The sequence below is a fragment of the Triticum urartu genome, chromosome 6 (genome assembly GCF_003073215.2).
Source record: "Triticum urartu cultivar G1812 chromosome 6, Tu2.1, whole genome shotgun sequence".
Taxonomy (NCBI): domain Eukaryota; kingdom Viridiplantae; phylum Streptophyta; class Magnoliopsida; order Poales; family Poaceae; genus Triticum; species Triticum urartu.
Genome location: NC_053027.1, coordinates 98,592,300 through 98,620,126, shown reverse-complemented (window position 1 = coordinate 98,620,126; position 27,827 = coordinate 98,592,300). Strand labels below are relative to the sequence as shown.

Sequence of the window (27,827 nt, the reverse complement as noted above, 5' to 3'; positions counted from 1 at the left end):
TCCCAGATCCATCTCGATAGCCCTTGATCAAGCTGCTGAGCTTCTCCTAGCCTCCTCAACATCACGTCATTACCAAACATGTAGTGGATGCCTAGTGGGACAAGGATTAAGAAATAACATGAGGTGAAAAATGCGATGGCTGTCAATTCCATAAGACGATCCAAGTAATTTGACAAAACAGATCGGGAGCATCTTGTATAATCTCAAAAAAGCAACTAAAAATATGAGAAATGAAGTGATGAAAATCAGCCCATGCTCTCATTTATGCTCGCTTTTGTAATGGGAGGCAAGGAATGGGGATACCGGGAGAAGAAAGGATCACATGGACGGCAAGCCTCCACCACCGGCAAGTGGGGTTGCTTCACATCCAATCTCCACGGCCGCCGCCTCCATGGGGACGAACTCCCATGTTCACAACCGGGCTCCCAATCGGCCGCTGCCTCGCCGACCTTGACGACGAAGTAGTCCCTCCCTTCGATCCCATTCGCAACGGAGGCAACACCCATCCCAGCGGACGGGTCCGCGGTGAGATCCCTACTGGATTGTGGTCGCGCCTCCCCAAACCTCACCGCGGAACACATGAGAGGGCGCCGTTGCCATGGTCAGGCTTGGATGGGGAAAGGAGGCGACATAGCAGCAACGGCGCCTTCGCCGGGATTGGTGGCGACGGCGGCGGTGAGCGAGCGGGAGGACGGCGGCGGCGAGAGAGTAGGAGGGTGGTGGCGGCAGTCCATCGGCCGCCGTGACGTGAGAGGAGGATTGGGATGGGGCCGCGATCTGGACGTATGGAGCGGTCGAGAGGAGGGGAAGCAGGCGGCTGGGTTTTTCCATCATGCGGGGTTTGGGGGAGGTCAAACGAGAGGGTTTTTTTCGTGCGGGAGGTAGAGCAACGAGGGCGGATGTAGGGAGACGGGACGCGGTCGGTTGGTAGGAAAAGGAAAGCTACGCAAAATCACATCAATATAAGAAAATATCCCATCAATACTTGATTGATTGCGATTTATTTTTTATATGGTAACTAATCTGATCATCAATACTTGATTGATTGTGATTTATTTTTTATATGGTAACTAATCTGATGGGTTTATGTGGGTGGTGAAGCGAAAAGGAAAGCTACGCATTTTTTTAGTCAGTAGAGATGATTGATGATAAGAAAGGGAAAATCACATCAATATAAGGAAATATCCCATCAATACTTGATTGATTGCGATTTATTTTTTATACGGTAACTAATCCGATCATCAATACTTGGTTGATTGCGATTTATTTTTTATATGATAACTAATCTGATGGGTTTATGTGGGTGGTGAAGCGAAAAGGAAAGCTACGCATTTTTTAGGCAGTAGAGACGATTGATGATAAAAAAGGGGAAATCACATCAATATAAGGAAATATCCCATCAATACTTGATTGATTGCGATTTATTTTTTATATGGTAACTAATCTGATCATCAATACTTGATTGATTGCGATTTTTTTATGGTAACTAATCTGATGGGTTTATGTGGGTGGTGAAGCGAAAAGACAGGTGGGAGGGAGACGAAATAAAACCAACGAAAGTGGTGAGGCGAAATAAAAACCAGCGAAAAATAACCGGCGGACTATTCGTAGATTTTTTTGGTTCGTCTGTCTTGGTGCGACGGGATGTTAGGGCCTGGAGTGCGTGGGGGCGGGCGGGGGACTCGGCTTGAGGTTTTTTTTGGTTCTATGCGGCTTAGCGTGAGACGGGAGGTTGGGCGTGTGCGGGACTCGATCGCGGGGTTTTCCTTAGTTTTTCACGGCTGAAAGGGAGGTGGGAGGAAGTACCAAAAAAATATCAAAAAAGACCGGGTGAGGTGGGACGAAAATAAAACCCGGAACGCGACCTACCAACTGAGACATTAGGAGTAGAGATATTTTAAATATCAATTTTTTTCAAGAAAGAAATCAGATGAAGACACGTTGAAATCGGACACGAGTCTTGTATACTGCCGCTGGGTCGGCCATGGTGACGAGCGCGCGCCGCGTAAGCGCGCAAGCAGACAGCTTCCCCGCCGCTTCCGGCGATTTATTTATGCGGTCATGCCAGAAGAGGAAGCTGTGAATGCCAAGGAACAGATCGGGAAACATGCCGCCCATGGTGCGCACGCGGAGCTCCACCGCCGTCCCACTCGCCGCCGCTGGCGGCGCGGAGCTCCCGGACCCCGGCCGGCTCGTCCCGCTGTCCCCGTTCGACGCGTTTTGGGTCGCGCTGCCCCCAGTCCGCCGCGTCTTCCTCTTCCGCTCCCCGCCCGGCGTCCCGTTCTCGGACGTCGTCGGCACCCTCAGGTCCTCCCTCGCGCAAGTGCTCCCAGCCTTCCACCCCTTCGCCGGCGAGCTCACGTACTCGCCGGACTCGCGCGCTCTGTCGATCGTCCTCCCAGACGAGCGGGAGGGCTTCCCCTGCGGCGGCGTCACGTTCGTCGAGGCCGAGACGGACCTCGATTTCGAGCGGCTCGTCGAGGAGGCGGCAGAACACGACCAGGACGCGCTCGGACAGCTTATCCCGGACATCCGCCGTGACCAGCTCCCGGCGCCCGTGATGGCCGCGCAGGTACGCGTCACATCACACCTCACACGTGTAAGTTATCCGCGGTTGTCTTCCCTTATGCGGAATGCGTGGGTAAGGGTAAGCAGGTGACGGAGTTCGTCGGTGGCGGCGGTGGCGTGGCACTGGGGGTGGCCGTGCACCATACGGCGGCGGACGGGCGCGGCATTTGGCGGTTCTTGGAGATGTGGGCGGCGGCAGCGTCCGGTGTTGAGGTTGGCCAGGTGCCCGCCGGGTCGGTTCCGCTGCATGACCGGAGGCTGGTGCGGTCCCACGGCGACGAAGAGATCGCCAGGCTGTTCTTGCAGCAAATCGCCCCGAACTTGCCTAAGGTGAACAACGCAGTTTGTTCGCCAAAGCTTCCAATCCATGTCACTGACAGTCACTGAACCAACCGCAGATTGCTCCAAGGCAAGATCCCGCGCTCGACGGCCGGCGTCGCCTCAGCCGGCGAACCTTCACCTTCGCCGCGTCCGCGGTGCAGCGTCTCAAGCAGAGGCTCGCGTCCGCGGCGAACATCGGCACGGCGCCGTCCACCTTCGCCGCCCTGGCGGCGCACGGGTGGGTGTCCATCGCGCGCGCCAGCGGCTTCGCCGACGACGACGCGCCGGTGTTCGCCGCCTTCCTCGCCGACTGCCGCGCGTACATGTCGCCCCCGGCGCCGGACGCCTACGCGGGCAACTGCGTCGCGCTCTGCATGGCCTCGCTGGGCGGGTCGGAGCTCGCGGGGCCCGACGGGCCCGCCCGGGCGCTCCTGGCCGTCAGGGAGTCCGTCGCGGAGGCGAAGCGCGACCCGCTCCGCGACCTCGGCCGGTGGCGCACCAAGTTCGCGGCCATCCCGCCGGGCCGCGCGGTCGTCCTGGCCGGGTCGCCCTGGTTCCCCGCGTACGGGGTGGACTTCGGGTTCGGGAGGCCGGCGAGGGTGGAGCTGGCGTCCATGAACCACGACGGCGAGATGGTGCTCGTCGCCGGGAGGGAGGCCGGCTCGGTGCAGGCGTCGGTGTCGATTGCCGCGGGGAAGATGCAGGCGTTCCGCGACGTGTTCATGGCTGAATGAGCGTCTACGACCGTCCTGTGGTGATTATCAGTAAGCAGATGCTGTTCTATGTTGAATGATCTTGCAAATAATCGATAATTTCAGGTGAAGACTTGGCCTGAGACACCTGCATGTATGCATGCTCCTCTCTGAAGTCTGAACATATCCGATATGGAACAAATGATAACGCGCACGCAAAGCGCAACAATAGTCCGCACTTGTTTTTTATTTGGAGAGGAGAAATGATAATCTGCACTTGGTAGAATCACCTGCTCGTGCATTGGTACAGAAACCGCCATAATAAATGACATTGTTTTTCTCGTTTACAAGAGAATGAGAACTAAAATATGGAAGAACAAAGCGTAGCTCAATTGGCAAGGTGCGAGAGTTAGTAACTAGCCCACCGGTGTTCGAGTCTAGATTCGAGTGCTTGATACTCGTGGAGTTTTCATCTATAGAAAATGCCAACAGGCTAGTTTAGCCCGGGTTGGTCTCGTTGAAAGAAATGCTTCCGAACTCCAACCTAGTTGTTTGCAATTAGCCATTATTGCCACATGAGGGTCCAAGTAATCCATAGAGTTCAAGGTGTCCACAACAAATAAGTAATCTGATTCAATCTCGACTGAATTGTACAATGACATTGTTAATACTACATCTGAGATGTATAAATGTGAACATGTCATTATTTTCTTTGTGTGTAGATGAAAACATGCCCAAAACAAACAACATGCAAACAGGCCTCAAGAACCTGGTCTTGTTGATTTTGGTTGTGACCTAACACGTTAACCGTTTTATCGATTTTATCTGACGAGTCCTTGGTTCGATCTACTTATGGGCAGCTAGCCTTGATGGTTGAGCTGCAGTTTATTCCACAAAAGCTTCATAAGAACCATAATATGTTTGGCATGTTATAGCCGCATTGAATATATCACTGCGAGAGTAATAAAGGCCTTGTGTGAGTGTATGGGTCATTTGTCCCTACTTGCCTTGTTAAAGAGACCTTTTAGGCTGGTTGTAATGAAAAGTATCATATACTACTAGTATCATGCACATAATACTAGTGTACTATGAGATACTACATCTATAATGAATGGTATCATATGTTGGGATCATATAGGACTATATTTATTGTTATGCATGACACAAAGTAGCACATCATTTAATATGATAGGGTGTCATGGTATGATACTCAAGCTTCTCTTTCCTCATTTAATTCTATGACACCTCATCAAAATTGCTTAGTTGACATGCATGATACTACCTATGATACTCCCATTACGACCAGCCTTACAGTACATCCGCGATATATTAGCCGTCCATTTAAGCGGCTCCAGATTTACCAATGCTACAGCTCAGTTTAGGTAGTATATTAAGACGGTAGGGGTATTTTGGGTAGTAATCAACTAAAACTCAGTCAGGCAATGACGCGCCGAAGTCACAGGTGGACCCAGCAATTCAACACAGTGGCGCCATGCCGCTCGGCGGCCGTCTACTCATGCCGCTCGGCGGCCGTCTACTCATGCACCGGAGGATGGCAGGCAGCGTCAAGATGATCGAGGTCTTGTGGGCGGGGGCCTGCAAGTGGTGTTAGGATGAGGAGGTTAGGGGTGGCCGGCGGCCGGCGACGGCCTGCAAGCTGGGCCGACTGTGATTATAGGCGACGTTAGGATGTCGGAGGTTGGAGACGACCGCGTGTACGCAGATGAATCATTATAATTAAATGTTGGAATAAAGAACAGATTTATCCCTAATTAGAAATTAGCAACACCGTTGGATTAGTTAAATACTACCCGTCATATTGGGTAGTATGATTTACCATAAAATATATCTTGTTAAACTCCTTCGTATTCGATGATTTCTTGCCTGACGGTTGTAACACTATAATTTTAGAATAAAACTCCTTTTTACCCCGAAAAAATATGTTACGTAATAAGGAAATGCTAAAATTAGCAAATTGATCTCCGGCAGTATTTCTTTTATTAGCAAATATGTTACGTAATAAGGAAATATGTAACGTAATTAGCAAATATGTTACTTGATGATTTCTTGTTTACCCGGGGTAGTTTGGAATGCAAAATAATTGTGTCTCTTTCCTTCCCTGAAAAATTAATAAATGTACCTCTCACTACATAGTTTAGAACTTGCCGTTGATGAACTGTTGAGATTATTTAGATCCCAAAAGAAGAACACACTTCTTTTAATATCAGTTTCCACAACACGGTCAAATGTGAGTTTTCACAGAGTTAAATATTTGCCCTATAGCTCAAGTGCTCAAGTGCCTTTTTTTAGCTCAACATCGGGATTTTGACCGTCGATGCTACTCCCTCCGTTCCTAAATACTTGTCTTTCTAGGTATTTCAACAAATGACTATATACGTAGCAAAATGAATGAATCTACACTCTAAAATATGTCTACATACATCCGTATGTAGTAGTCATTTGAAATGTCTAAAAAGACAAATATTTAAAAACGAAGGGAGTAGATCAAACCGCCATCATGTTTTTTTTACAGGTCTTTGTTGGCTGACATAGTGGAGGAGACAAAGAGCCTTCAGCATAGGACCCAACGGGATTGCTTCGTCCACGTCCGAAGATCGGTGAATGAAGCTGCATACTTCATGGCTCGGCTCGGATGGGACCTTGCTCCCAGCACACGGTGGTCTGGTTAGGATCTGGCGAATAATTCATGTAAAATCTATGAAAATGAGTATAACATTATTCCTTAATTAATACAAGCTCGTTTCACCCCGCAAAAAAAAAAAACTTGTCATGTTCTTCCTTCTCCAGCCATTTTATGTAAAATTGGTGAACTCCCTCTATCCACGACCAATGTCACTACGGTGTTGCCTCACCGATTCACATTGACCCAAATCTCCAACATCGTTACCCACCACCTCAACCCAAAGCCGTGCCAAGTTGTGTTCACCGAGGATGACAAGTTCAATTTGCCAGTATTGCAAATCCGCTTCAGTTCATTTTTTTGCCAGAAAAATTGTTGTCCTCGTGCCACGAAAAACTTTCCACTATTTAAAAACCAACATCAGATTTTTAGCCTTTTCATTTCTAAATTATGTGAAAATTCATATTACACCGACATCTTAATCATGCATTCTCCCTCGGATTCTTGCAATTCAAGAAAGCCCTCAAGGTAACCATTCCAAAAAAAAAAACTACTAAAAACTAACAACCGTTTTTCTTTTGAAAAAAGACCATTTTACTACCCTGAAAAAAGTTGGTGATTCACATAATCCCTGATCTTTATTTCTGTTCCCTTCACCCCCTAAACAATCCCATACCGGACAAAATCGGTCCCTATGGTGTTTTGACTCAAATGGCTGCTGATGTGGCAGTGGTCAATGGTGGTTTTGACCACAGGTGGCCCCCCCTCATCAGGTTGGGCTGAGATAGAGGAGCTCCAGCCTCCCCTTGCACCCGACCCCGCCGCCTCTGGCCGACGCCGGCGACTCCGGAGTTCCAAGCCGCCGCGCCGAGCGCCCTGCTTCTCCTTCCTCCCTTCTCTTTCCTCTTCCTTCCCTCTTTTCTAACCCCAAATCTCCCGCATATCCCTTGTTCGTCGCCTGAAGCTCATGGTCGCCGTCGCGGCGTCGATCCCGCGGCCGCCGGCCTCCCCTCGTCACGCCCAGACATCCAGTAGCTCTGCCATCGCCGTCTCCTTCACTCTCGCCGAAGGGCTCGGGCTAGGAGGCCACATACGCTCGCCATCGCCATCGTCTTCGTCCATGGCCGCCGCATCTTGTCATCGATTTCGTTGTGTCCATCGACACCCGCGCTCGCTAACCTCGTCCATGAGCTCCGCGGTGAGCTCCTCTGCCGATTCCCCCTTCGATCTGTGCCCATGTGCGCCGCAGCTGCAGCTACCCCCGTGCGCTCGCTCGCTGCCGCTTTGCTTGTGGCTGCTGCTTGTGCCGTTGTTGCCTTGCTTGCTGCTGCTGCCGGGGTACGCGCTGCATCGCGGGGGTCAATCCAGTGGTCGTAGCTCCGCCGGGGGTGGCCTTTGCCGCCGAGACGAGCGCCCGAGCTCCTCTCTGTCCCGCGGGCGAGCGACAGAGGAAGGAGACAGAACTGTCAAGCGGACCCCGCCTCCTCTAGGCCCACCCGTCAATCTCAGCCACACCTGCCAAGGAAGGCCCACCCGCAGGTCAAAACCACCGTTGACCAATGCCGCATCAGCAGCAAGTGGAGACAAACCACCCAGGGGGTTCTTTCCGGTATGGGTTTGTTTAGGGGGTGAAAGAAACAGAAAAATAGATAAGGGGTATTGTGAACCACCAGCTTTATTCTTTTCCTTTCCCGCCTAACCTAACCTGACAGCTGTGCTGGCCGCCAATACAGTACAGTGTAGAGCAACTGCAAGACGAAATCTTGCAGCTTGCACGAATCACAAACAGAACCTCTACGCCAGCTGTCCCTCAAAACCCCACGAAAGCTCGCGCATTTCCGCCTCTTGTTGCGGCGGCGTGCCCTGCCCACCCCGGCGCAGTCCAGTGTGATGATGGTGATGGCGGCGACGGCGGAGAGCGTCCGTGAGCAAGGCCTGCCGGGCGGCGTGGATGTGGGGGCGGTGGAGCGCGACTGGGCCGCGGAAGCTGCGGGTGGGAGGAGGAAGGGGAGCACCTCCGAGGGGGCCGCCGGAGCGTACGGCGCGGGGAGGGCGGCGAGGAAGAAGGCGCCGCCGCGGCCGGAGGCCCGGACCGAGTTCCGCGGCGTGTCCCGGACGCGTGCCGGCAACTACGGGGCGCGGATCGGGCACTCCAAGGTGCAGACGCGCTGGCTCGGCACCTTCGACACCGCCGAGGAGGCCGCCAGGGCGTACGACGAGGCGGCCGTCAGGCTGCACGGCGCGCGGGCCGTGACGAACTACGAGCAGGACGGCGTCTCCGGGTCGGCCGGCCGGGCGGCGGCAGCAAAGAAGAAGAAGCCGGCGGCGCCCAGGCCTGACGCCCGGACCGAGTTCGTCGGCGTGTCCCGGCAGCCGAACGGCAAGTACTTTGCGGGCCTGTGGGACTCGGAGAGGCAAAAGGTGGTGGCGGCCGGAAGGTTCGACACCGCCGTGGAGGCCGCCGGAGCGTACGACGCGGCGGCCGTCGGGATGTACGGCGCCGCGGCCAGGACCAACTTCGAGCAAAACCCCACGGCGGCCGCGGCCAAGACCGACTTCGAGCAAGAACCCACGGCGGCCGCTGCTGATGACGGGGATGGGTCGTCCGTGGACCTTCCCAGCGACTTCCCGGAGCTTCCGGCCTGCGACGTCCGCTCGGACAGCATCATCCCAGGCCCGGCGCTCGACGTTCTCAGGATTGACACTGACCTGACGCAGGCTGAGTGGCAGCAGGCGGACGAGTTCCTCATCGACATGGGCTTCGCAGACGTGGTGGATTAACATCTGGTTGGACGAGTTCCTCAAGTGCTCTGTTTTTCTGTTTGTCTGGCGTAAAAAGGGTAACCGGCGACGAGTTAGGGACAATTTTGCTGGGGCGGACTATTGCACAGGTGATCAGTATCCTCCAATGTTTTTGTTTGCTAGGGAACATGGACATATATTCAGCTTTAGTGTTAGTTCTAGCGTTAGCACATCCATATGTGCAAGGGTTCAGGCAGAACTATGCTTGCTAGTATCTCTCTAAAACAGAACTAGTATGATTTACTACTATCTTGATGTGGCGTATGAATCTAGAGGAGAAGTGGCCATGCCTTTTTCTTCTTTATAAGTGAGAAGAACAGTTTTATGGGAAGATACTAATAAATTGGGGCCCATTTTAATGCAATTTGAATCCCAACGTTCCAACCTAGTACTAGTAGATTTTGCCTTATTAGAGTTGTATTGCGATTTAATTTAGTGCTACAGGGTTTTAGATTTCTTTGTTAACTACTTGAGCAGGAAAACCAAGTAAGATGCGTATTTGACATATGGTATCGGCAGGGACAGAATCATGCGTATATGTTGCATAAATGTGCTCAATTTCTGTGCAGTATAAAGGAACATCGTTAGTACTAAGAGGGAGTAATGGCTGGGCTGATAGATGGTGCTGGGTGACAGATAAGCATTGAGATTTTAGCTGGTTTCAGAATGTGTGTTTCACGGTCTTTTCTGATAATGGAAGAACTTATTAATCTGATGGCTGTTGGTTTCTATGTGCATGCTTGTAACAGCCTTGAACTGTTAGAGAAATATATATGAACTAGTCAGAATTCAGATAGAAACAACCTTTTGGGGTGCCGTCTATTTAGTCATAATCTTGACATCTGGTATAGTTATCTCAGTACTTGATGCATAGCTAGGTTTCCCTTTTGTCGCTGATCTGGCTTTATTATGGACCTGATGTGTGCACCTTTTTTGTGCTGTGATCTTCATGTAATGTGCACATGGCTTTGTGAAGAACAGGGAGTTAGCTAGGCAAACATTCCAATGGATGGGGTGATCTGCAGCTGTGTGCTCTTTTCCTGAATTATAGATATGCATTCGGGTACGATCGTGCCTCATCTTCATTATTGAGACCTGAGAGTCAATGAAGATCAGGTCGTTGCATGGTCCAGGACTAACATTTCATTTCAACGTTGACCACCTGAAAAATTGTTTATTCTGATTTCAGCATTGACATCTGCAAACATTTCTGCTGTGATTTGCCCCTGTAAGCTAGTTTGTCGCTGTTTGGGTTGACATAGGATACAAAGTTCAACCTTCTGATCCAAACTGGAGTCGAACAGCTGAGCTCACTGTTTCACAAGAATAACATCTCCTGATTTCAGAGCTTTAATAGGGAAACAGTGGTCAATATATATTGGACTGCAAGAATCTTGATGTTTTCAAAACCATCAATTCTTTCAGACACTCCTATTTATTTTTTTAATTCCATGATCATTTTGTGTATCATGTGATGACATAGCTGAGTAAACACTGTTTAGTGAAAATGTGCACGCATGATATTGTCTATTGGATAGTCCACACTTGAGCACCTATTTTAGTCAAGTTTGCTTCTTTTAATTTAGGGTATATTCAGCATAATGTACTGAAAAACGCCCATCTGGTGATCCATATCATTTGGTGCAAGTGGTGATGTTGAAGTCATAGAAGACGAAATGCAAGACGATGAAGTATTAATGATTTGCTTGACAGCTGATTACTTCCGTACATTATGAAATTATTTTTTCTAAGACCGTTGCAAAGTTGATATGACCATGTATATCTTTATGTTCTCTTATAGTTCATTTTGGAAATGCCATTTCTGAATCTGGAATGCTTCCGGAAAGGGCTTTTGTTGAATTTAGTTGCAACTGTCCTATGACGAACATGGTTTAAAAAAATGTGCTTAATTTATACTGATAGAGACGTGGTTGGCACGTGCATTGGTGCATGGTTACTGAAAAAAAAACCCAGAGAAAATACAGGAATTACTGTTGCCAGGATATGTTCCTCCTTCCATGTAAAAATCATTTACTGCTCTTAGCCTTTTTTTTTTGACATTCAACACCTCCTTTATTAAGTAGCTACAATAGTAGCATCAGAAACAATCAGGGGGATAACCGGCCCCGGGGCTGTATCCAGCCAAACACCAGGAGGATTGAATTTAACTACTCTAGCTAACTCATGAGCTACTTTATTATTATCTCTACAGCAGTGTTCAAAGATGATATGAGTAAAATCTAAGGACATAAAAAAACAGTCATCAAAGATGGCACTGGCAACCGAAGAAGAACTCCCTTCTTTAAGCGCGTTGATGACCTCAAGATTATCCGAATTTAACTCGATCTTGTTGCATCCAGCGGCATGGGCTAGATTCAAGCCAAACCTTACTGCAATTGCTTCTGCGGTAATTGCATCGAAGCACATGTTCAGTTTTTCATTGGCCGCTACCACGAAATTACCATTGTGGTCTCTAATGATAGCCCCCACAGATCCCTCCAGCAAATCATGGTCGAACCCCGCATCCACATTCAGCTTGACGTACCCATTCCTCGGCCTCATCCAGCCAGCCTGTCGGATCTTTGGTTTTGGAGAATAAGCATTAATATAGTTAGCAGCAAGTGATCTCACCGCTACACTGATCTGTGAAGCATTAAGCTTTACTCCTCCGTGTGTTAGCTTTCTTCTTTCCCACCACAAAAACCAGCAGCAAGTGGCAATTGTTTCTCTGAATTTGGGGAGTCCCAACACATGGATATGATTATCTCATGCAATCCAAGCAACTTATCTTCAATGTTGCAGTTATGACATACTCCCTCCGTTTCAAAAGAGCAGTGCTATGAAGCCGACGATATTTAGACTGATGCATGCATGACACTAGCTAGTCACCGATAGATTAAATTCCTCCATGACTAAGGAACGTGGGATCTGCCATCTTCCACATGCCATCCAGAGAACGTCGTGTGTGAAGCTATTCCGGTTCCAAAATACTTATCGTGGTTTTAGTTCAGTTAAACTAAAACGAAGACAAAGGGAGTAATAAATACATTATTTGCAGACAAGATAAGCACGACCATCCTACATAAATTCCCTGTGAGCGCACGCCAACATCTGATCATCAGATCATGTTCAGGAGCCATTAGCCAGGCGATCACTAGCCAAAATTTCTAACGAGACCATGATGATTTATGACGACCTGCTGCATGTTCTTCTTGGTCCTTGGCCTTGTTGTTCTATCCTCAGGTACGTTTCCTCCTCCAAACGAATTCTTTTCCATGTAGGAGTATTGTTCTTGTACCTCCTCCATATGATAAAATCGTGGTAAACTCACGTAGCAGATGTATGGTGATCTTCTGATCGATTTTCTCTTCGTTATTACTTGCTCCAGGATCGACCCACAGGCGTGGGCATGAAGGTGGCGGCGGAGGACTGCGAGGATCTCCAATACAAAGGAGGATGTAACCTCGAAGCGTGCATATGACGTTGCAACGAACTATGGGGACTTTATACTAAATCAACGACAATTAATATGGATTAGTTGCGTGGACAATGTCACGCGTAAATGCACGGTCTGTCCTCCCCGTCAAAAGAACTGAATCAACCACATGCTGGGAATGGTTTCCAAGTAAAAGTACAGGAATGTTGTCACTGATGTGCCACTGGTCGTGAGACCGCAAACCAAAGTAGAACATCTCCAGACCATGTACAATCAATTACAAAACTGGCAAGCACTGAAAGCCATTAACCTTCAAGAGATGAACCTTACAGGGTAGCAGAATGTTAGATGTGTTTGTTTGAAGGAAAACGAATATAGATCTAAGCCAATCTTTTTTACAAACTGTAAGTTCAATTTACAAATTTCTCCAGGATCATGTAAGTTCAATGTACATAAACATCTCCAGCATCATGTAAGTTCAATGTAGATAAACATCTCCAAGATCATGTAAGTTCAATTTACAAACTGTGGCAAGCACTGAAAACCATGGACCTTCAATGGTAGAATGTTAGATATATTTGTTTCAAGATTTGTTTTTTGTAGATAACTAAACCAATCTTTTTTGTAACTGAGTGAAGCTAGAAGAGAAGACGCAGCCAGCTATTTGCTAACTACATGTAGCATCATCTCCCATTAATGGATAAAGACTATTCTTATGAACGATTTAACCAAATCTACTGGGTCGTGGCTACTGATTTCCATGCTAGTGTCGCTGTCTTTTGTGCAGCCGGCTGCATGATTTCCATGCTACTTCCTCCGTTCCTAAATATAAGTCTTCGTATAGATTCCACTATGGACCACATACGGATGTATGATACAAAGAGGAACGGAGGGAGTAGTGGTTATAGACATGCAGAATTTTCTGAATGGCGCTCTGCACCCCCCCTGCTGCATGATATAACTAGTACTAGCACTGCATGCATTCTTCAAGCAGCAGCAAAACAAGAAGTGCAGAAAATGCGTGCCTTCACCGTTCTTCTGGCCATGCTGCAGCTGGTCCTGCTGCTCTCCTTGGTCTCGCCTGCCACCTCATGCACCCAACAGGAGAAGCATGCACTTCTCCAGTTCCTCACTGGGATGTCAGGACACAGCGCCCTCGCCGCGTCGTGGCGCCATGAGACAGACTGCTGCGAGTGGGAAGGCATCATTTGCAATGAGCATGGGGCCATCACGGAGGTCTCCCTGGCATCTAGAGGACTCGAAGGGAGCATCTCGCCGTGCCTTTGCCGACCTCACCAGCATGCGGCGTGTCAACCTTTCGCACAACTCCTTCTCCAGTGGCCTTCCGATGGAGCTCATGTCCTCCGGAAGCATCATTGTCCTTGATATCAGCTTCAACCGTCTCAACGGACTGCTGCCTGAGGTGCCATATTTGTTTACCACCGAGCGGCCTCTGCAGATACTCAACGTCTCAAGCAACCAGTTCAGCTCAGAATTTCCATCAGCCACATGGAAGGTGATGAAGAATCTGATCACGCTCAACGCCAGCAATAACAGCTTCACTGGGCACATGCCGTCTTCTCTTTGCATTGGCTCGCCATCTTTGGCTTTGCTTGACCTCTGTCACAACCAATTGAGTGGCAACATTCCGAACACACTGGGTAATTGCTCCAAGCTCAAAGTGCTCAAGGCTGGCAACAACCACCTAAGTGGGATTCTCCCTGTTGAAATCTTCGACGCAACCTCGCTGGAGTACCTCTCCTTCCCCAACAATGGTTTGCAAGGAGAACTTGACGGAGCACACATGGTCAAACTCAGTAATCTAGCAACTCTTGACCTAGGAGGGAACCAGATCAGTGGCAACATCCCAGTCAATATAGATCACTTCAAGAGGCTGGAGGAGCTACATTTGGGTAGCAATAACATGTCTGGGGAGCTGCCATCATCTCTGGGCAACTGTACAAATCTCAAAACCATCGATCTGAAGATCAATAACTTCAGTGGAGATCTAGGAAAGGTAAACTTCTCCGCCCTGCAGAATCTAAGAAGTTTAGATCTCAGGAGGAATAATCTCAGTGGCATTATTCCAGAAAGCATTTACTCATGCAGCAATTTGACTGCACTGCGGCTGTCGGCCAACCATTTCCATGGTGAGATCTCACCGAGAATAGGCAATCTGAAGCACCTGCCCTTCCTATCACTTATTAGAAACTCCTTCACAAACATCACAAAAGCTTTGAATGTTCTGAAGAGCTGTAGGAACATCAGCACCCTGCTTATTGGCAAAACTTCATGAATGAGGCCATGCCACAAGATGATGCCATTGTCGGCTTCCAGAACCTTCAATATCTCTCCATGCACCACTGCTCGTTGACTGGAACATACCTAATTGGTTGTCAAAGCTCACAAACCTGAAGATACTAAGCTTATTCGGCAATCAACTCACCGGACCAATGCCAAGCTGGATCAACTCCCTAGACCACCTCTTTTGTTTGAATGTACAGTATCTAACAACAGTCTTACTGGGGAAAAACCAATCACCTTGATGCAGATGCCATTGTTAAAATCAGATAAGGTTGGCATGTATTCGGAATCGGAACCAAGCCTCCTTGATCTAGGTCTACTAATTTATGCAGTGAATCCATCACGACGTCAATACCGCATAGGCAGGGCTTGGCCCAAAGTGCTGAATCTTGGTAAAAATAATTTCACAGGTGTAATCCCACAAGAGATCGGTCATCTAAAAGCACTCCTTTACCTGAACTTGGGTTTCAACAACTTCCATGGAGAGATCCCACAATCATCTGCAACCTCACAAACCTGCAGGGGCTCGACTGTCTAATAACCATCTCACGGGTGCAATCCCTGTGGAATTAGAGAATCTTCACTTCCTTTCACGATTCAACATTTCTAACAACAACCTAGAAGGACCTATTCCAGCAACAGGCCAGCTGAGCACGTTTCAGGCTTCTAGTTTTGACGGGAACCCAAAGCTGTGCGGCTCTGTGCTTACTAATCATTGCAGTTCAGTTAAAGCCGCTACCGTCTCCATCATCTCTGCAAAAGAATACAGCATGAAGGTCATCTTTTCGGTTGCCTTTGGTCTTTCCTTTGTGATAGGGGTGCTATATGACCAGTTAGTATCATTCAGATATTTTGGCTAAGCACACTTCAACAGTAATATGGTCTAGTATGATTATGTAATGGATAAGGTAAACATGCCTTAGTTATTCACATCTTTGTATCCACCTACAAGTGGGTCGCTTACTTATATGTTCGTCGAGTCTCTTCTAAAGTTGCATATCGTTGCTTGTTGAGTAATACAGGTACATGATGTTTGTTTCTCTAGCTAGCAAACTTGTAAAGCGCTGTACAAAATCAGTTATGTGCTCAAAATGCAGGATTTTTTTAGAAGCAAGAAAAAATGCAGGATTCTATCAGAGTACAAAGAGGGGGGCCTAGCGGTAGAGGCCGGCAGTGCCGAGATGTGGCGACGACTCCGCAGCCGCCGCAAGTCGTAACCACACCGACCCTGATCCTCCGTTGCACCACTTTTTGTTGCCGCTGTATCAGAGCACTTTTATCCTCCACTATATCAGTCATTGTTTCAGAGAAAACCATAATGTGATACAAATTCTCATCATTTTTCTCGTGCAAGGACGAACTTGTTTCTTGCGAACCCTTTATCAGCATGCTGAATTTGTTGCCTTATGAACTTATGAACCATGTACTCCTTCTAATACCAATTATTCTATACCAAGATACACAATGGGGTGGGTAAAGAGCATAACAAATGCTAGATAGAGTTGGCATGTAAAGGAGACGAATTTAAGTCAGTCATAGGAGAGAGATGAACCTTGTGGTGCTAACGGGTAGAGTTGCTCGAATGATTTGGACGCAGTGTCCAGCCTTATATAGCCAGCGGGGTACAAGCTTAGAGGTAGCAAAGACAGTCTAAATCATAATGCCGTCCAATGGTAGTTCAAATACCTAGTTGATCGGATAGCCACCTGTAGCTAATTGATAGCCACGGTTGTTGCTTCCCGTGCTAGTGCCGCTGTCTCTTGTGCAGCCTGCGGACCATGGGGCCAACTTAACTGTGGCCCAGTGCCCATGCCCTCTCTCTTAGCTGCATCCATCATGAGATGAAGAATCTCAATGGTGTTCTGAAGCTAGATGATAGAATGTACTAGCACTGCAAGCATTCCAGCAGCAAAAAAAGGACACACAAAACTAACGCCGAAAATGTTTTAGACTACAGTTCAAACGTACATGTGTGTTTTTCTTGTTCCTGCCTTCCTGCACCAGAAAGGCCGCCGGAGAGGGGGAAACCAGATTGAACATTGTGGGGAAAAAATAGGGAAAGGAGGAAGGCATTTTGTAATTTAGTGTCACTATTTTTTTGCAGCCGGTCAATCATGGCCCCATGAGACAACTATTGTGTACTGAACACAGCCAGACCAGAGGAAAGGGAGTTAGCTGTGAGATGAATTTCTATCACAGGTCAGAGGGAACATGGCGGTTTCTTGTTAACTGATGATTAACTTGGACGTGTCTAGCCTTATATATAGCCAGCTCCCCACTGGGGTAGGTACATTTGCATCAAGAAAAATATGTAGATAACAAACCCAATCCATTTTTAACTCCTTTTTACTAGTTCAATGAAGCTAAAAGAGAAGATCACGGATTCAGCTTAATTACTTAATATATGTAGTGTAATCTTCCATTAGTGAATAAAGAGTATTCTCATGAAAGATTTGACAAAGTCAACTGGGTCGTGGCTATTGATTTCCATGCTAGTGTCGCTGTCTTTTGTGCAGCCGGCTGCATCCATGACTTGCAGAATTTTCTGAATGGTGTTCTGCACACCCTAGCATAATAAAGCTACAGCTAGATGATAAATAGTACTAGCCCCACATGCATTCTTCAAGCAACAGAAAAACAAGAAGGGGGAGGAAAAAACACCAACCAATGCGTTCCTTCACCATTCCTCCGGCCGTGCTGCAGCTGTTCCTGCTACTCTCCGGCCTCTCTCCCGCCACCTCATGCACTGAGCAGGAGAAGCACTTCTCCAGTTCCTCGCTGGGACGTCGGGAGATGGCACCCTCGCCGCGTCGTGGAACCATGAGACAGACTGCTGCGAGTGGGAAGGCATCATTTGCAATGGAGATGGGGCCGTCACTGAGATCTCCCTGGCATCTAAAGGACTTGAAGGGCGCATCTCGCCATCTCTTGCCGACCTCACAGGCTTGCAATGGAGATGGGGCCGTCACTGAGATCTCCCTGGCATCTAAAGGACTTGAAGGGCGCATCTCACCATCTCTCGCTGACCTCACAGGCTTGCTGCATGTCAACCTTTCGCACAACTCCTTCTCCAGTGGCCTTCCGCTGGAGCTCATGTCCTCCAGCAGCATCATCGCCCTTGACGTCAGCTTCAACCGGCTAAATGGAATGCTGCAAGAGCTGCCGTCTTCGATCACCACAGACCGGCCTCTGCAGGTACTCAACGTCTCAAGCAACCAGTTCAGCTTAGAACTTCCATCAGCCACATGGAAAATGATGAAGAATCTTATCGCGTTCAACGCCAGCAATAACGGCTTCACTAGGCACATACCGTCTTCTCTTTGCCTTGGCTCGCCATCTTTGGCTTTGCTTAACCTCTGTCACAACCAATTGAGTGGTGGCATTCCGAACACACTAGGTAATTGCTCCAAGCTCAAAGTGCTCAAAGCTGGCAACAACCACCTAAGTGGGATTCTCCCTGTTGAAATCTTCCACGCTACCTCGCTGGAGTACCTCTCCATCCCCAACAATGGTTTGCAAGGAGAACTTGATGGAGCACAAATGGTCAAACTCAGTAATCTAGCTACTCTTGACCTTGGAGAGAACCACATCAGTGGCAACATCCCAGAATCGATAGGTCAGCTCAGGAGGCTGGAGAAGCTCCATTTGGGTAACAACATGTCTGAGGAGCTGCCATCAACTATGGGCAACTGCACAGATCTCAAAACCATCGATCTGAAGGTCAACAACTTCAGTGGGGATCTAGGCGAGGTGAACTTCTCAACCCCGCAGAATATAAGAAGTTTAGATCTCATGAGGAATCGTCTCGGTGGCATAGTGCCAGAAAGCATTTACTCATGCAGCATGTTGACTGCACTGCGGCTGTCGGGCAACCATTTCCATGGTGAGATATCACCAAGAATAGGCAATCTGAAGCATCTGTCCTTCCTATCACTTGGTAGTAACTCCTTTACAAATATCATGAAAGCTTTGCATGCCCTTAAGAGCTGCAGGAACATCAGCAAAAATAAGTAAACTGTTTGGGTTGGGTGGAAGCTTATAAGCACAGAAAGCCATAACTAAAGCCTAGCCAAACACCCATGTAGCTTTGCAGCCAAGTTCACATGCATGTGAACCATGGTAAAACCACCCTGTTTTGGTCAAGAAGGGTAAATTAAGTGGTGTTATGTGTTCTAACTAGTTCTAAGATATGTTTGGATTGCGACCAAAGTACAATTTTTTTTGAGATGATCAAAACGTTGGTCTTTATTGGATAGGAACCAACTCTTTGGTATGCCAATGCGGCAATGCTCCTTTACCAATCTATTGCGTTTTGTAGTCAATGTTGGCCAATCCGTTGGCAAGCAAAACCTCAACCGAAATTTTGGCTAGCCAATTTTTTGGTAGGGTAAATATGGGCACAAACCAAACAGACCCTTACACCTACACTAGTTTTAGAAGAGGATGAACTGTTTACACAGTTTGCACATGAAAAGGAACACAAACAGCAGAATGGTGATCCAAGCAAGCAGGAAAAATACTTCAGCTGCTTTGGAAGAGTCCATATCCATGGGAAAGATTCCCCCCACCCCCACCCTCACAACAGAGAAATTGCCATTTGTCCAGAAGAATGTGTGTTGGCAGGCACATGTATAAACAGTATAATCGATCATAACTATGAAGAGGAGCAGCTTTGGCAACAAAACTTGTCTACGTTCACAAATAACAATGGAGAAACATGGCAACAATATTGCTGCAGACCATCTGAGGCCAAATTAGCTGCCTGAAAATAATTAGCTAGCAAGAGAGGTTGGCAGTGCATGAAGCAAATTTAAAAAAAAGGAATTGTCATTAGAATGTCCTGAAAAAGGACTTAATCAAGAACAGTTGTTTACCAGGTAAACTCGAGCTGCTGAGTAGTGAAAGCAGGAATGTCTATATCATGTGCAGACATCTAAATGCTGTGTTTTTTTTGTCCAAAAAGGAAAATGACAAGAGGAAAAACAGACATAGGGAGTTGAAGCTCAAAGCTTCTTTGCCACAAAAGAACAGATGAATAATCCATGGGCACTCTTTGTGCATCTGAAATATATCCATTAATGGATGATGCATATGTGCCTTTGATTCTGGTTTTGTTCCAGGACCTCTCCCAAGGAAATGGGTAAATAAGATTTCTGGGGAACTAACAGGAAGCATGAGAAAAAACACAACCATAAAGCATTTTTCAAACTGAAATGATGAGTATTAATTCATACAGCTGGCGGAAAATGACCTCTCATAACAATTATTGAGCAGAATATCTCCCATAGACATGAATCACGTTTCCAAATTTAGGTTGGTACCACCTGGGACAAATCTAGGTTCGTGCCCCCTGGGCCAAAAACTAGGTTCATACCCCCTGGGCCCTCACTAGCTCATGCCATAAACATGTGGTAGTAAGTCTGTAGAGGAGACCACCACCCCCTGGGCCCTGGACAAATCTATGCACTCTTGAGCAGCAATGCAATGAATAGGTCAGGAAAGACGACTAAACTAGCAATTAACCTTACTCTCTTCAGGCATTTACACTTAAACATGAAACTTGGGGCAGTGAGATAATAGATTGATTTCTTGCTACTTGAAATTTTTGGACTAATCGGTAGTTATTAATCCATCCATAACTAGGTGATAGCTATATAAACTAGTTTATAGGGTTTTATTATAGCTATAATGGGTAGGTATGGATGTTGCTTTCCTATGCTAGTGTCACTGTCTTTTGGTGCACCGACCGATCATGGCCCCAGGCACTGAGGTGCACCCATGAAAAGAAATAGAGAATCTTATGGATGGTGTTCAGTAGCTCTGACATGCAACTAAATCCACCCCTATATGATAACTATCCAGCACTGCATGCATTATTCAAGCAACAGCAAAACAATAAGGGGGAAGAAACACTAACCAATGTGTTCATTTACTGTTCCTCCGGTCGTGCTGCAGCTGTTCGTGCTGCTCTTCTTGGCCTCTCCCGCCACCGCATGCACCGAGCAGGAGAAGCACAACCTCCTACGGTTCCTCGACGGGCTTTCGTGTGATGGTGGCCTCGCCACATCGTGGCGTAACAACGGCACGGACTGCTGCGAGTGGGAAGGCATCTCCTGCAATGGAGATGGGGCCGTCACCGGGGTCTCCCTGGAGTCTAAAGGACTTGAAGGGCCCATCTCGCTGTTCCTCACCAATCTCACCAGCCTGCTGCGCGTCAACCTCTCGCACAACTCGTTCTCCGGTGGTCTTCCGGCGGAGCTCATGTTCTCCGGAAGCATCATCGTCCTCGATGTCAGCTTCAACCGGCTCAACGGACCGCTGCCCGAGCTTCCGCCTTTGATTACCACCAACCGGCCTCTGCAAGTACTCAACACCTCAAGCAACCAGTTCAGCTCACAATTTCCATCAGCCACATGGAAGGTGATGAACAGTCTGATTGCACTCAACGCCAGCAATAACAGCTTCAGTGGGAACATACCATCTTCTCTCTGCCTTGGGTCACCATATTTAGCATTGCTTGACCTCTGTTACAACCAACTGAGCGGTGACATACCAAACACGTTGGGTGATTGTTCCAAGCTCAAAGTGCTCAAGGCTGGCAACAACAACCTAAGTGGGATTCTCCCTGTTGAAACCTTCCGCGCTACCTCACTGGAGTACCTCTCCTTCCCCAACAATGGTTTACAAGGAGAACTTGATGGAGCACATATTGTCAAAGTCAGTAATCTAGCTACTCTTGACCTTGGAGGGAATCACTTCAGTGGCAAGATTCCGGAGTCCATAGCTCTGCTCAAGAGGCTCGAGGAGCTGCATTTAGGTAGCAATAACATGTCTGGGGAGCTGCCATCAACTCTGGGCAACTGTACAAATCTCAAAACCATCGATCTGAAGATCAACAACTTCAGTGGAGATCTAGGCAAGGTAAACTTCTCCGCCCTGCAGAATCGAAGAAGTTTAGATCCCATGATGAATAATTTCAGTGGCATCATTCCAGAAAGCATTTACTCATGCAGCAATTTGGCTGCACTGCGGCTGTCGGCCAACCATTTCCATGGTGAGATCTCACCGAGAATAGGCAACCTGAAGCACCTGTCCTTCCTATCACTTGTTAGAAACTCCTTCACAAACATCACAAAATCTTTGCATGCCCTTAAGAGCTGCAGGAACATCAGCACTCTGTTTATTGGCACAAACTTCATGAATGAGGCCATGCCACAAGATGAAACCATTGACGGTTTTCAGAATCTTCAGTTTCTGTCCATGCAACAATGTTCGTTTACTGGAAGGATACCTACTTGGTTATCAAAGCTTACAAGTCTGAAGATACTAGTGTTATCTAATAATCAACTCACCGGACCAATGCCAAGCTGGAACAACTCCATAAACCACCTCTTCCATCTGGACGTATCAAACAACAGTCTTTCTGGGGAAATCCCAATCGCCTTGATGGAGATGGCAATGCTAAAATCAGACAAGCCTGCCATCTATTTGGACCCAAACCTCCCTGATCTACCAATATATATGAATCCATCACTTCAATACCGCATGGGCAGTTCTTGGCCTAAAGTGCTGAATCTCGGTAAAAATAAATTCACAGGTGTGATCCCACAAGAGATTGGTCATCTGAAAGCACTCCTTTACCTGAACTTGAGTTTCAACAACTTTTATGGAGAGATCCCACAATCAATCTGCAACCTCGGGAACCTCCAAGGGCTAGATTTGTCTAATAACCATCTCACGGGTGCAATCCCTGTGGCATTGGAGAATCTTCACTTCCTTTCACGATTCAACATTTCTAACAACGACCTAGAAGGACCTATTCCAGCAGAAGGGCAGCTGAGCACCTTCCAGGCGTCTAGCTTTGACGGGAACCCAAAGCTGTGCGGCTCTGTGCTTACTAACCATTGCAGTTCAGTTGAAGCAGCTCCCGTCTCCATCATCCCTGCAAAACAATGCAGCGAAAAGATCATCTTCGCGATTGCATTTGGTGTGTTCTTTGGGGTTGGGGTGCTATATGATCAGTTAGTATTATTCAGATATTTTGGATAAGCCCACATCAACTGTAATATGGTCTAGTATGATGTATGCAATGGATAAGGTAATTTGCATATTGTTAGCTTGCTGAATAATACAGGTACATGATGTTTGCTTTTCTAGCTAGCAAACTTGTTAAGAGCTGTAGGAAGATGGCTCCTGGTATAACAAATGGTCCTCTTCGCTGACAAAGTTGCAGGATCAATAGCTCTAACTTTTGGCTTAATAACAAATAACTGCAGTTAAATCCACCCCAATTTCCAAGCTACTGGGCTAATTGATCATGCAGTTATTTGGTTAATACTAACAAATAACTTTTGGCTTAATATCATGCAGTTAACTACATGATGTTTATTTTATTTTAGAATACAAATAAAATAGAGAACTGGGCTAATTACCTCCGAGTCGTGGATCGACGGATCGTATGAGCTACACCTGCGGCGGCCACCAGCCGCCGGTTCGCCAGCTTCCGCGGCTTCCTGTTCGATTCCGGCCGGCCCAACTCGCCGGGTGACTGCGAGGGGCTGGGAAGATGTTCGCCGGCAGGCTGCGAAGATCCGCTAGCCAGTGGGGAGGGGATGGGAGTACGTTCGATGGCTTCAGCGAGGCGCGCACCGGAATCGAGGGAGAAGGTGCCACCAGCGGCGGCGCAGCAGCGCAACATCTTAGAGCTATTGAACCTTCTCCACTGGTGCGCAATGGGAGAAGGTTGGGCTTAGATTTTCTGGATTGCCCAAATCTGTCCGGAACCAGCCCAGCTTATAACTGGGCTCAGACGCCGCTTATAACTGGGCTTCAAAACCAGCCCAGTTGAGCTTTATTTTCAAGTTAAAAATTAGAGCAAATTCTGGGAGCAACTAGTTGACGAGCGTTCCTTCGGGAGCCTTAGAACGACCAGCCTCACTTGGCGCGCTCTCAGCCGCCCATCACATGTCATGCTCTGGATGCTCCCTTCGGATTTTGTATTTTTATTTTCGCACGCGTTTTTGGCTTTTTAAACGGTTTTTTCTGAGTTTTTTCGACATTTTGGTTTTCCACCGGTCTTCCTTAGCTTTTAGGCTAAAATAATTTGCATGAAAAAACATGTTTTTTTTGCTTCCGCGAGAGGTATGGTTTAGCTTTTCAGAGAGGCACAACCATGCCTATCGGAAACGAAAAAAAAAGTGTTTTCTATTTTATTTTATTCCGTCAGAGGCACGGTTTTTGCTTTCGCGAGAGGCCCGCCATGCCTCTTGGAAACGAAAAAAACATGTTTTCTATTTTTTTCCTCCCACGAGAGGCACGGATCGTGCCTCTCAGAAACGAAAAAAAAATGTGTTTTTTGTTCTCTTTTTTTCCGCGAGAGGCACGGTTGTTATTTCCCAAGAGGCACGGCCATGCCTCTTTCGGAAACGGAAAAACCATGCTCCTGGTTCGGTTTTTTTGTCTGTTTTTTTCGTGAAAAAAGTTTGTTAAAATCTACCAAGATGGGATCTAATTTTGAAGATTTTGACGCGAGAAATCAAGCGGTAAAAACAGTTCGAGATTTGAATGCACGGTTTAAGAGATAAAACGTTTTGAATAAACAGATCTATGAAAAAAGGGAAAACTCCGAGATTGTGACAAGTGACGCACATATAGCGCGCCACTTGTCGCAGCCTAGAAAGGTGAGAGTGATCTTTGCGAGGAGTACTCCTCAATTAGTGATTTCGGCAAATTCTCATTTTCACCCCATCTTTTAGCATTTCTTACAGTAATTATCTCATTTAGGAGTAAGAGATCTTCAGCTGTTACTAATTTAGGGCCCCTTTGGTTTACATGATTTTTTAGGAATTCAAAAGGATAATAATTTCATAGGAAAATGTTCTTTGAGACCTTTGGTTTATAGCAATATAATCTTATTGCTTATTCCTAGGATAGGAGTCAATTCTTTGCCAAAGGAAAAAAGCATTAGCCTAGACATAATGAAAAAAATTCTTACCACATGAACCAAACGTCATTTCTTTTTTCATTATTTGAGATACATGTCACCGCTTATGGTTTTTCTATTCACTTGATATTCATATCCTATGAACCAAAGAGGGTCTCTGGACACCGGCTGACCCGTGGATTCGCCTCGCCTCTGCTTGCCGCTCTGGCGGCAGGCGGTTGGAGGAGAATTTCGGTGTCTCGACTCCAACTAGTAGTTTAGGTTAGGGTTTTTAGTCCTCACAGGGCGGTGTTCAGGCGGATGACAACGCCTCTTCTTTGAGTTGGTCTTCTGAGCTCCGATCCTCCTCGAATTTGTCCATCTGGACGGAACCAACATAGTGCCAACGTAGATTCCTGTCGTCTCCTTGGGCGCTGAGGTTATGGTTTCTCATCATCTGTTTGTGATGGCGAGATCTGATGCCAAACACGTCAGATCAATTCAGGGTTCAGGCGAAGTCATCTAAGATGTGTTTTAGGGTTTCAACGTCTTGGGGTGAGAACTTAGCTGCGATAAGGGCGCCGTCCCATGTATTCTAGTGTCGTTGGTGGTAGGTAGTTGTAAATGGATAGGAGAGAGAACTATGACTATGATTTTTATTTATTAGTTGTTGAAGGATATCAACGACAATAATGAAGAGATAAGGTGAAAGGGCTTGCCTTGTCTCATATAGTGTTTGCAGGCAATCAAGGGCCGAGTACCACCATTTAGCATGGCCACTGTTTTGCCAGTAGAAAGGATGGTGTCTACCAAAAAATGGTTGGAAATCATGAAGCCTTAGAGTGGATATAAGTGGGGTCCGGGAAACTGAGTCGAATGTTTTTCAAAAGTCAAGCTTAATGACCATGGGTTGCTCGTTCCTACCATGGCAAGACTTGATGAGGTAGGCATCAATGATAATGTGCTCCACGATATTTCGACCATCAATAAAACCCGTTTGATCGCGGTGGACTAGAAATGAGATGAAGGTTGGTAGTTTTTATGTGGCAGAATGTGAGTACCTGGAGTATTCCCCACATACCCTCTTGAAAACTGGGAAAACCATATATACTAGTGTAATATCTAGCTTTACAAGTGCACATAACTCATGACAGATAGTATGCATGATTAACATCTCATTCTCGGGATAAGAAATGACTTCTCTTTCCGACGCATCGTCATGCCAAACACATCAGTCATATCCAGGTCCACTTGCCGCATGCCGTCCGGGAGCTCCCAATCATAACAATAGACAAGGTTGGCGAGCATGATCTCCACAGACGCCATCCCAAAATTTATCCCAGGACACATCCTTCGCCCAGCTCCAAATGGCAGAAACTGAAAATCCCTCCCTTTGAAATCGAGGGACACGATGTCCACAAACCTCTCCGGCATGAACTCGTCGGCAGCCTCCCACGATCCAGGGTCTCTACCAAGAGCCCAAGCGTTTACGATCACACGAGTTTCAGCGGGGACTTTATAACCGTCGATATCGCATTCGGCCATGGAGAGGTGCGGGAGGAGGAGCGGCAGCGGTGGGTGTAGCCGGAGCGTCTCCATCACGACGGCCTTTAGGTAGGCCATGTTGCCCAAGTCGTCCTCGGTCACCATTTGTTGGCCCTTGGGTGTCTTTTGCCTCACCTCGGCTTGAAGTTTGGTCATGAGGTTCGGCTTTCGCATGAGCTCAGCCATGGCACACTCGAGAACTATGTATGACGTATCCGCGCCTGCCACAAACATGTCCTGTGTATGGGTTCGATCTGAAGCATCAGCACACTTAATATATGACCATATTTACCATAATAGGCTAGCTACGAACATACAACATTTGTCCTGGTTTATTTGTCTCCATTGTAATCTGTGGTAAATTTTGACCATAAATTTAATTAACAAAATATTTGTGCATGTCACCAAAATTTATATTATCAAAAACTATGTTCAAATAAGAATCTAAGGATATAATTATTTTACATGTATTAAGGTTTTGTCAGTTAAATATTTGGTCGAAATTTAGCATAAATTACAAAAGGGACTAATAAACCAAGACAAAGGTATTATGAGGGTATGAGAGGAGATTTACCATCAATATGGCCTTGATATGCTCTCTGGTGAGATTGTACTCCTCCTGAAGATCGAGCAGCACATCAACGAAGTCTGTCTCTTCTTGATCTTCTTGCTGATCGTGCTCGGGGTGTTGCTCCTGTGCCGATGCTTTGCTGACATGGCCGTCGATGATCTTATCGAGCAGCTCGTCCCATTTCCTCTTCAACTGATTGGTCTTGGCGAACACCAGTCGCGCGAGCACGCCCACCTTGGCCAGGCCCGGGAAGTAGTCCAGCACGCTGAACCCGCCAAACGCGGCCACGTTCCCGTCGATCGCCTCCCGGAACAGCTCGTTCCGGCCTTCCTCCCGGAAGAACTTCCCGGACACGGCGCGGCACGCTATGTCGTTGGTGAAGCTGCCGAGCAGCCTCGTCATGTCCACGGGGGCGCCGGCGGCCGCCGCGCCCCGGATCCCGGCCATCACCAGGCGCGCCTCCTCCTCGCGGCCGCGGCGGAGCGAGTGCACCTTCCTGGCGCTGAGCAGGTGCGTGGTGACCAGCCTCCTAGCCTGGCGCCAGAACTCGCCGTAGGGGGCGAAGGCGACGTCGGCGCCGCCGCCCAGGAGGGCGTCGACGAGCGCGCTCGGCGGCCGCGAGGCGAAGACGTGGTCGTGCGTGCGCAGGACCGCCTCGGCCGCGCGCGGGGAGGAGACGACGAGGGCGCGCGTCTGGCCGAGGCGGAGGAGCATGAGCCGCCGTCGCCGTGCTTGGCGGCGAGGGCGGCGAGGGAGACGTGCGGGTCGGGGCCGACCAGGTGCAGGTGGCCGATGAGAGGGAGCTTGTTCGGAGGCGAAGGGAGGGGACGGCCCCCATGGTTGTCCGCTGCTGCTCGCTCGCCGGCCGACCTCGTGGTTGTTGCCCGGAGGAGGAGCAGCAGAGGGACGAGCAAGAGATAGAGCAATAGTGCTTGGGGAGATAAGAGCAGTGGTAGCACTGGTTGAGCCGCCATTGCCGGCTCTAGTTGTACCCTCCCTTGGTGTCGTATTTCTGTGTTTTTTTG

At 47.8% G+C, this 27,827-nt stretch overlaps 3 protein-coding genes and 2 pseudogenes across 4 annotated transcripts; 4 read left to right on the top strand and 1 right to left on the bottom strand.

The window, feature by feature from the left end:
• Positions 1-1,945: 1,945 nt before the first annotated feature.
• LOC125516200 (anthocyanin 5-aromatic acyltransferase-like) lies at positions 1,946-3,928 on the top strand. Of its 2 annotated transcripts, none has more exons than XM_048681682.1 (3): positions 1,946-2,572; positions 2,656-2,898; positions 2,967-3,928. In XM_048681682.1, exons 1-3 carry the CDS (start codon positions 2,084-2,086, stop codon positions 3,621-3,623), a joined length of 1,389 nt encoding a protein of 462 aa, XP_048537639.1. In that variant the 5' UTR covers positions 1,946-2,083; the 3' UTR covers positions 3,624-3,928. The 2 variants fall into 2 exon arrangements, with proteins under 2 accessions (XP_048537639.1, XP_048537638.1); XM_048681681.1 differs by having other exon boundaries at positions 2,647-2,898.
• Positions 3,929-11,058: 7,130 nt separating this feature from the next.
• LOC125515819 lies at positions 11,059-15,632 on the top strand (annotated as a pseudogene).
• Positions 15,633-17,377: 1,745 nt separating this feature from the next.
• On the top strand, positions 17,378-19,319 carry LOC125515821 (receptor-like protein 2). The gene has a single exon (XM_048681324.1). The coding sequence runs from the start codon at positions 17,378-17,380 to the stop codon at positions 18,776-18,778; it is 1,401 nt and encodes a 466-aa protein (XP_048537281.1). The 3' UTR covers positions 18,779-19,319.
• Positions 19,320-19,373: 54 nt separating this feature from the next.
• On the top strand, positions 19,374-22,914 carry LOC125515820 (receptor-like protein 2). The gene has a single exon (XM_048681323.1). It carries the CDS (start codon positions 20,684-20,686, stop codon positions 22,811-22,813), a length of 2,130 nt encoding a protein of 709 aa, XP_048537280.1. The 5' UTR covers positions 19,374-20,683; the 3' UTR covers positions 22,814-22,914.
• Positions 22,915-25,771: 2,857 nt separating this feature from the next.
• Positions 25,772-27,827, bottom strand: LOC125515818 (annotated as a pseudogene).

Excerpts from the sequence above, each read along its gene's own strand:
- LOC125516200 (XM_048681681.1), top strand. The coding sequence starts at position 2,084 with ATGCCAAGGAACAGATCGGGAAACATGCCGCCCATGGTGCGCACGCGG. Across the intron at positions 2,573-2,646 it reads CGCCCGTGATGGCCGCGCAG|GGTAAGCAGGTGACGGAGTT; the intron begins GTACGCGTCACA and ends TGCGTGGGTAAG. Across the intron at positions 2,899-2,966 it reads TCGCCCCGAACTTGCCTAAG|ATTGCTCCAAGGCAAGATCC; the intron begins GTGAACAACGCA and ends AACCAACCGCAG.
- LOC125515821 (XM_048681324.1), top strand. The coding sequence starts at position 17,378 with ATGCATTCTTCAAGCAACAGAAAAACAAGAAGGGGGAGGAAAAAACAC.
- LOC125515820 (XM_048681323.1), top strand. The coding sequence starts at position 20,684 with ATGTGTTCATTTACTGTTCCTCCGGTCGTGCTGCAGCTGTTCGTGCTG.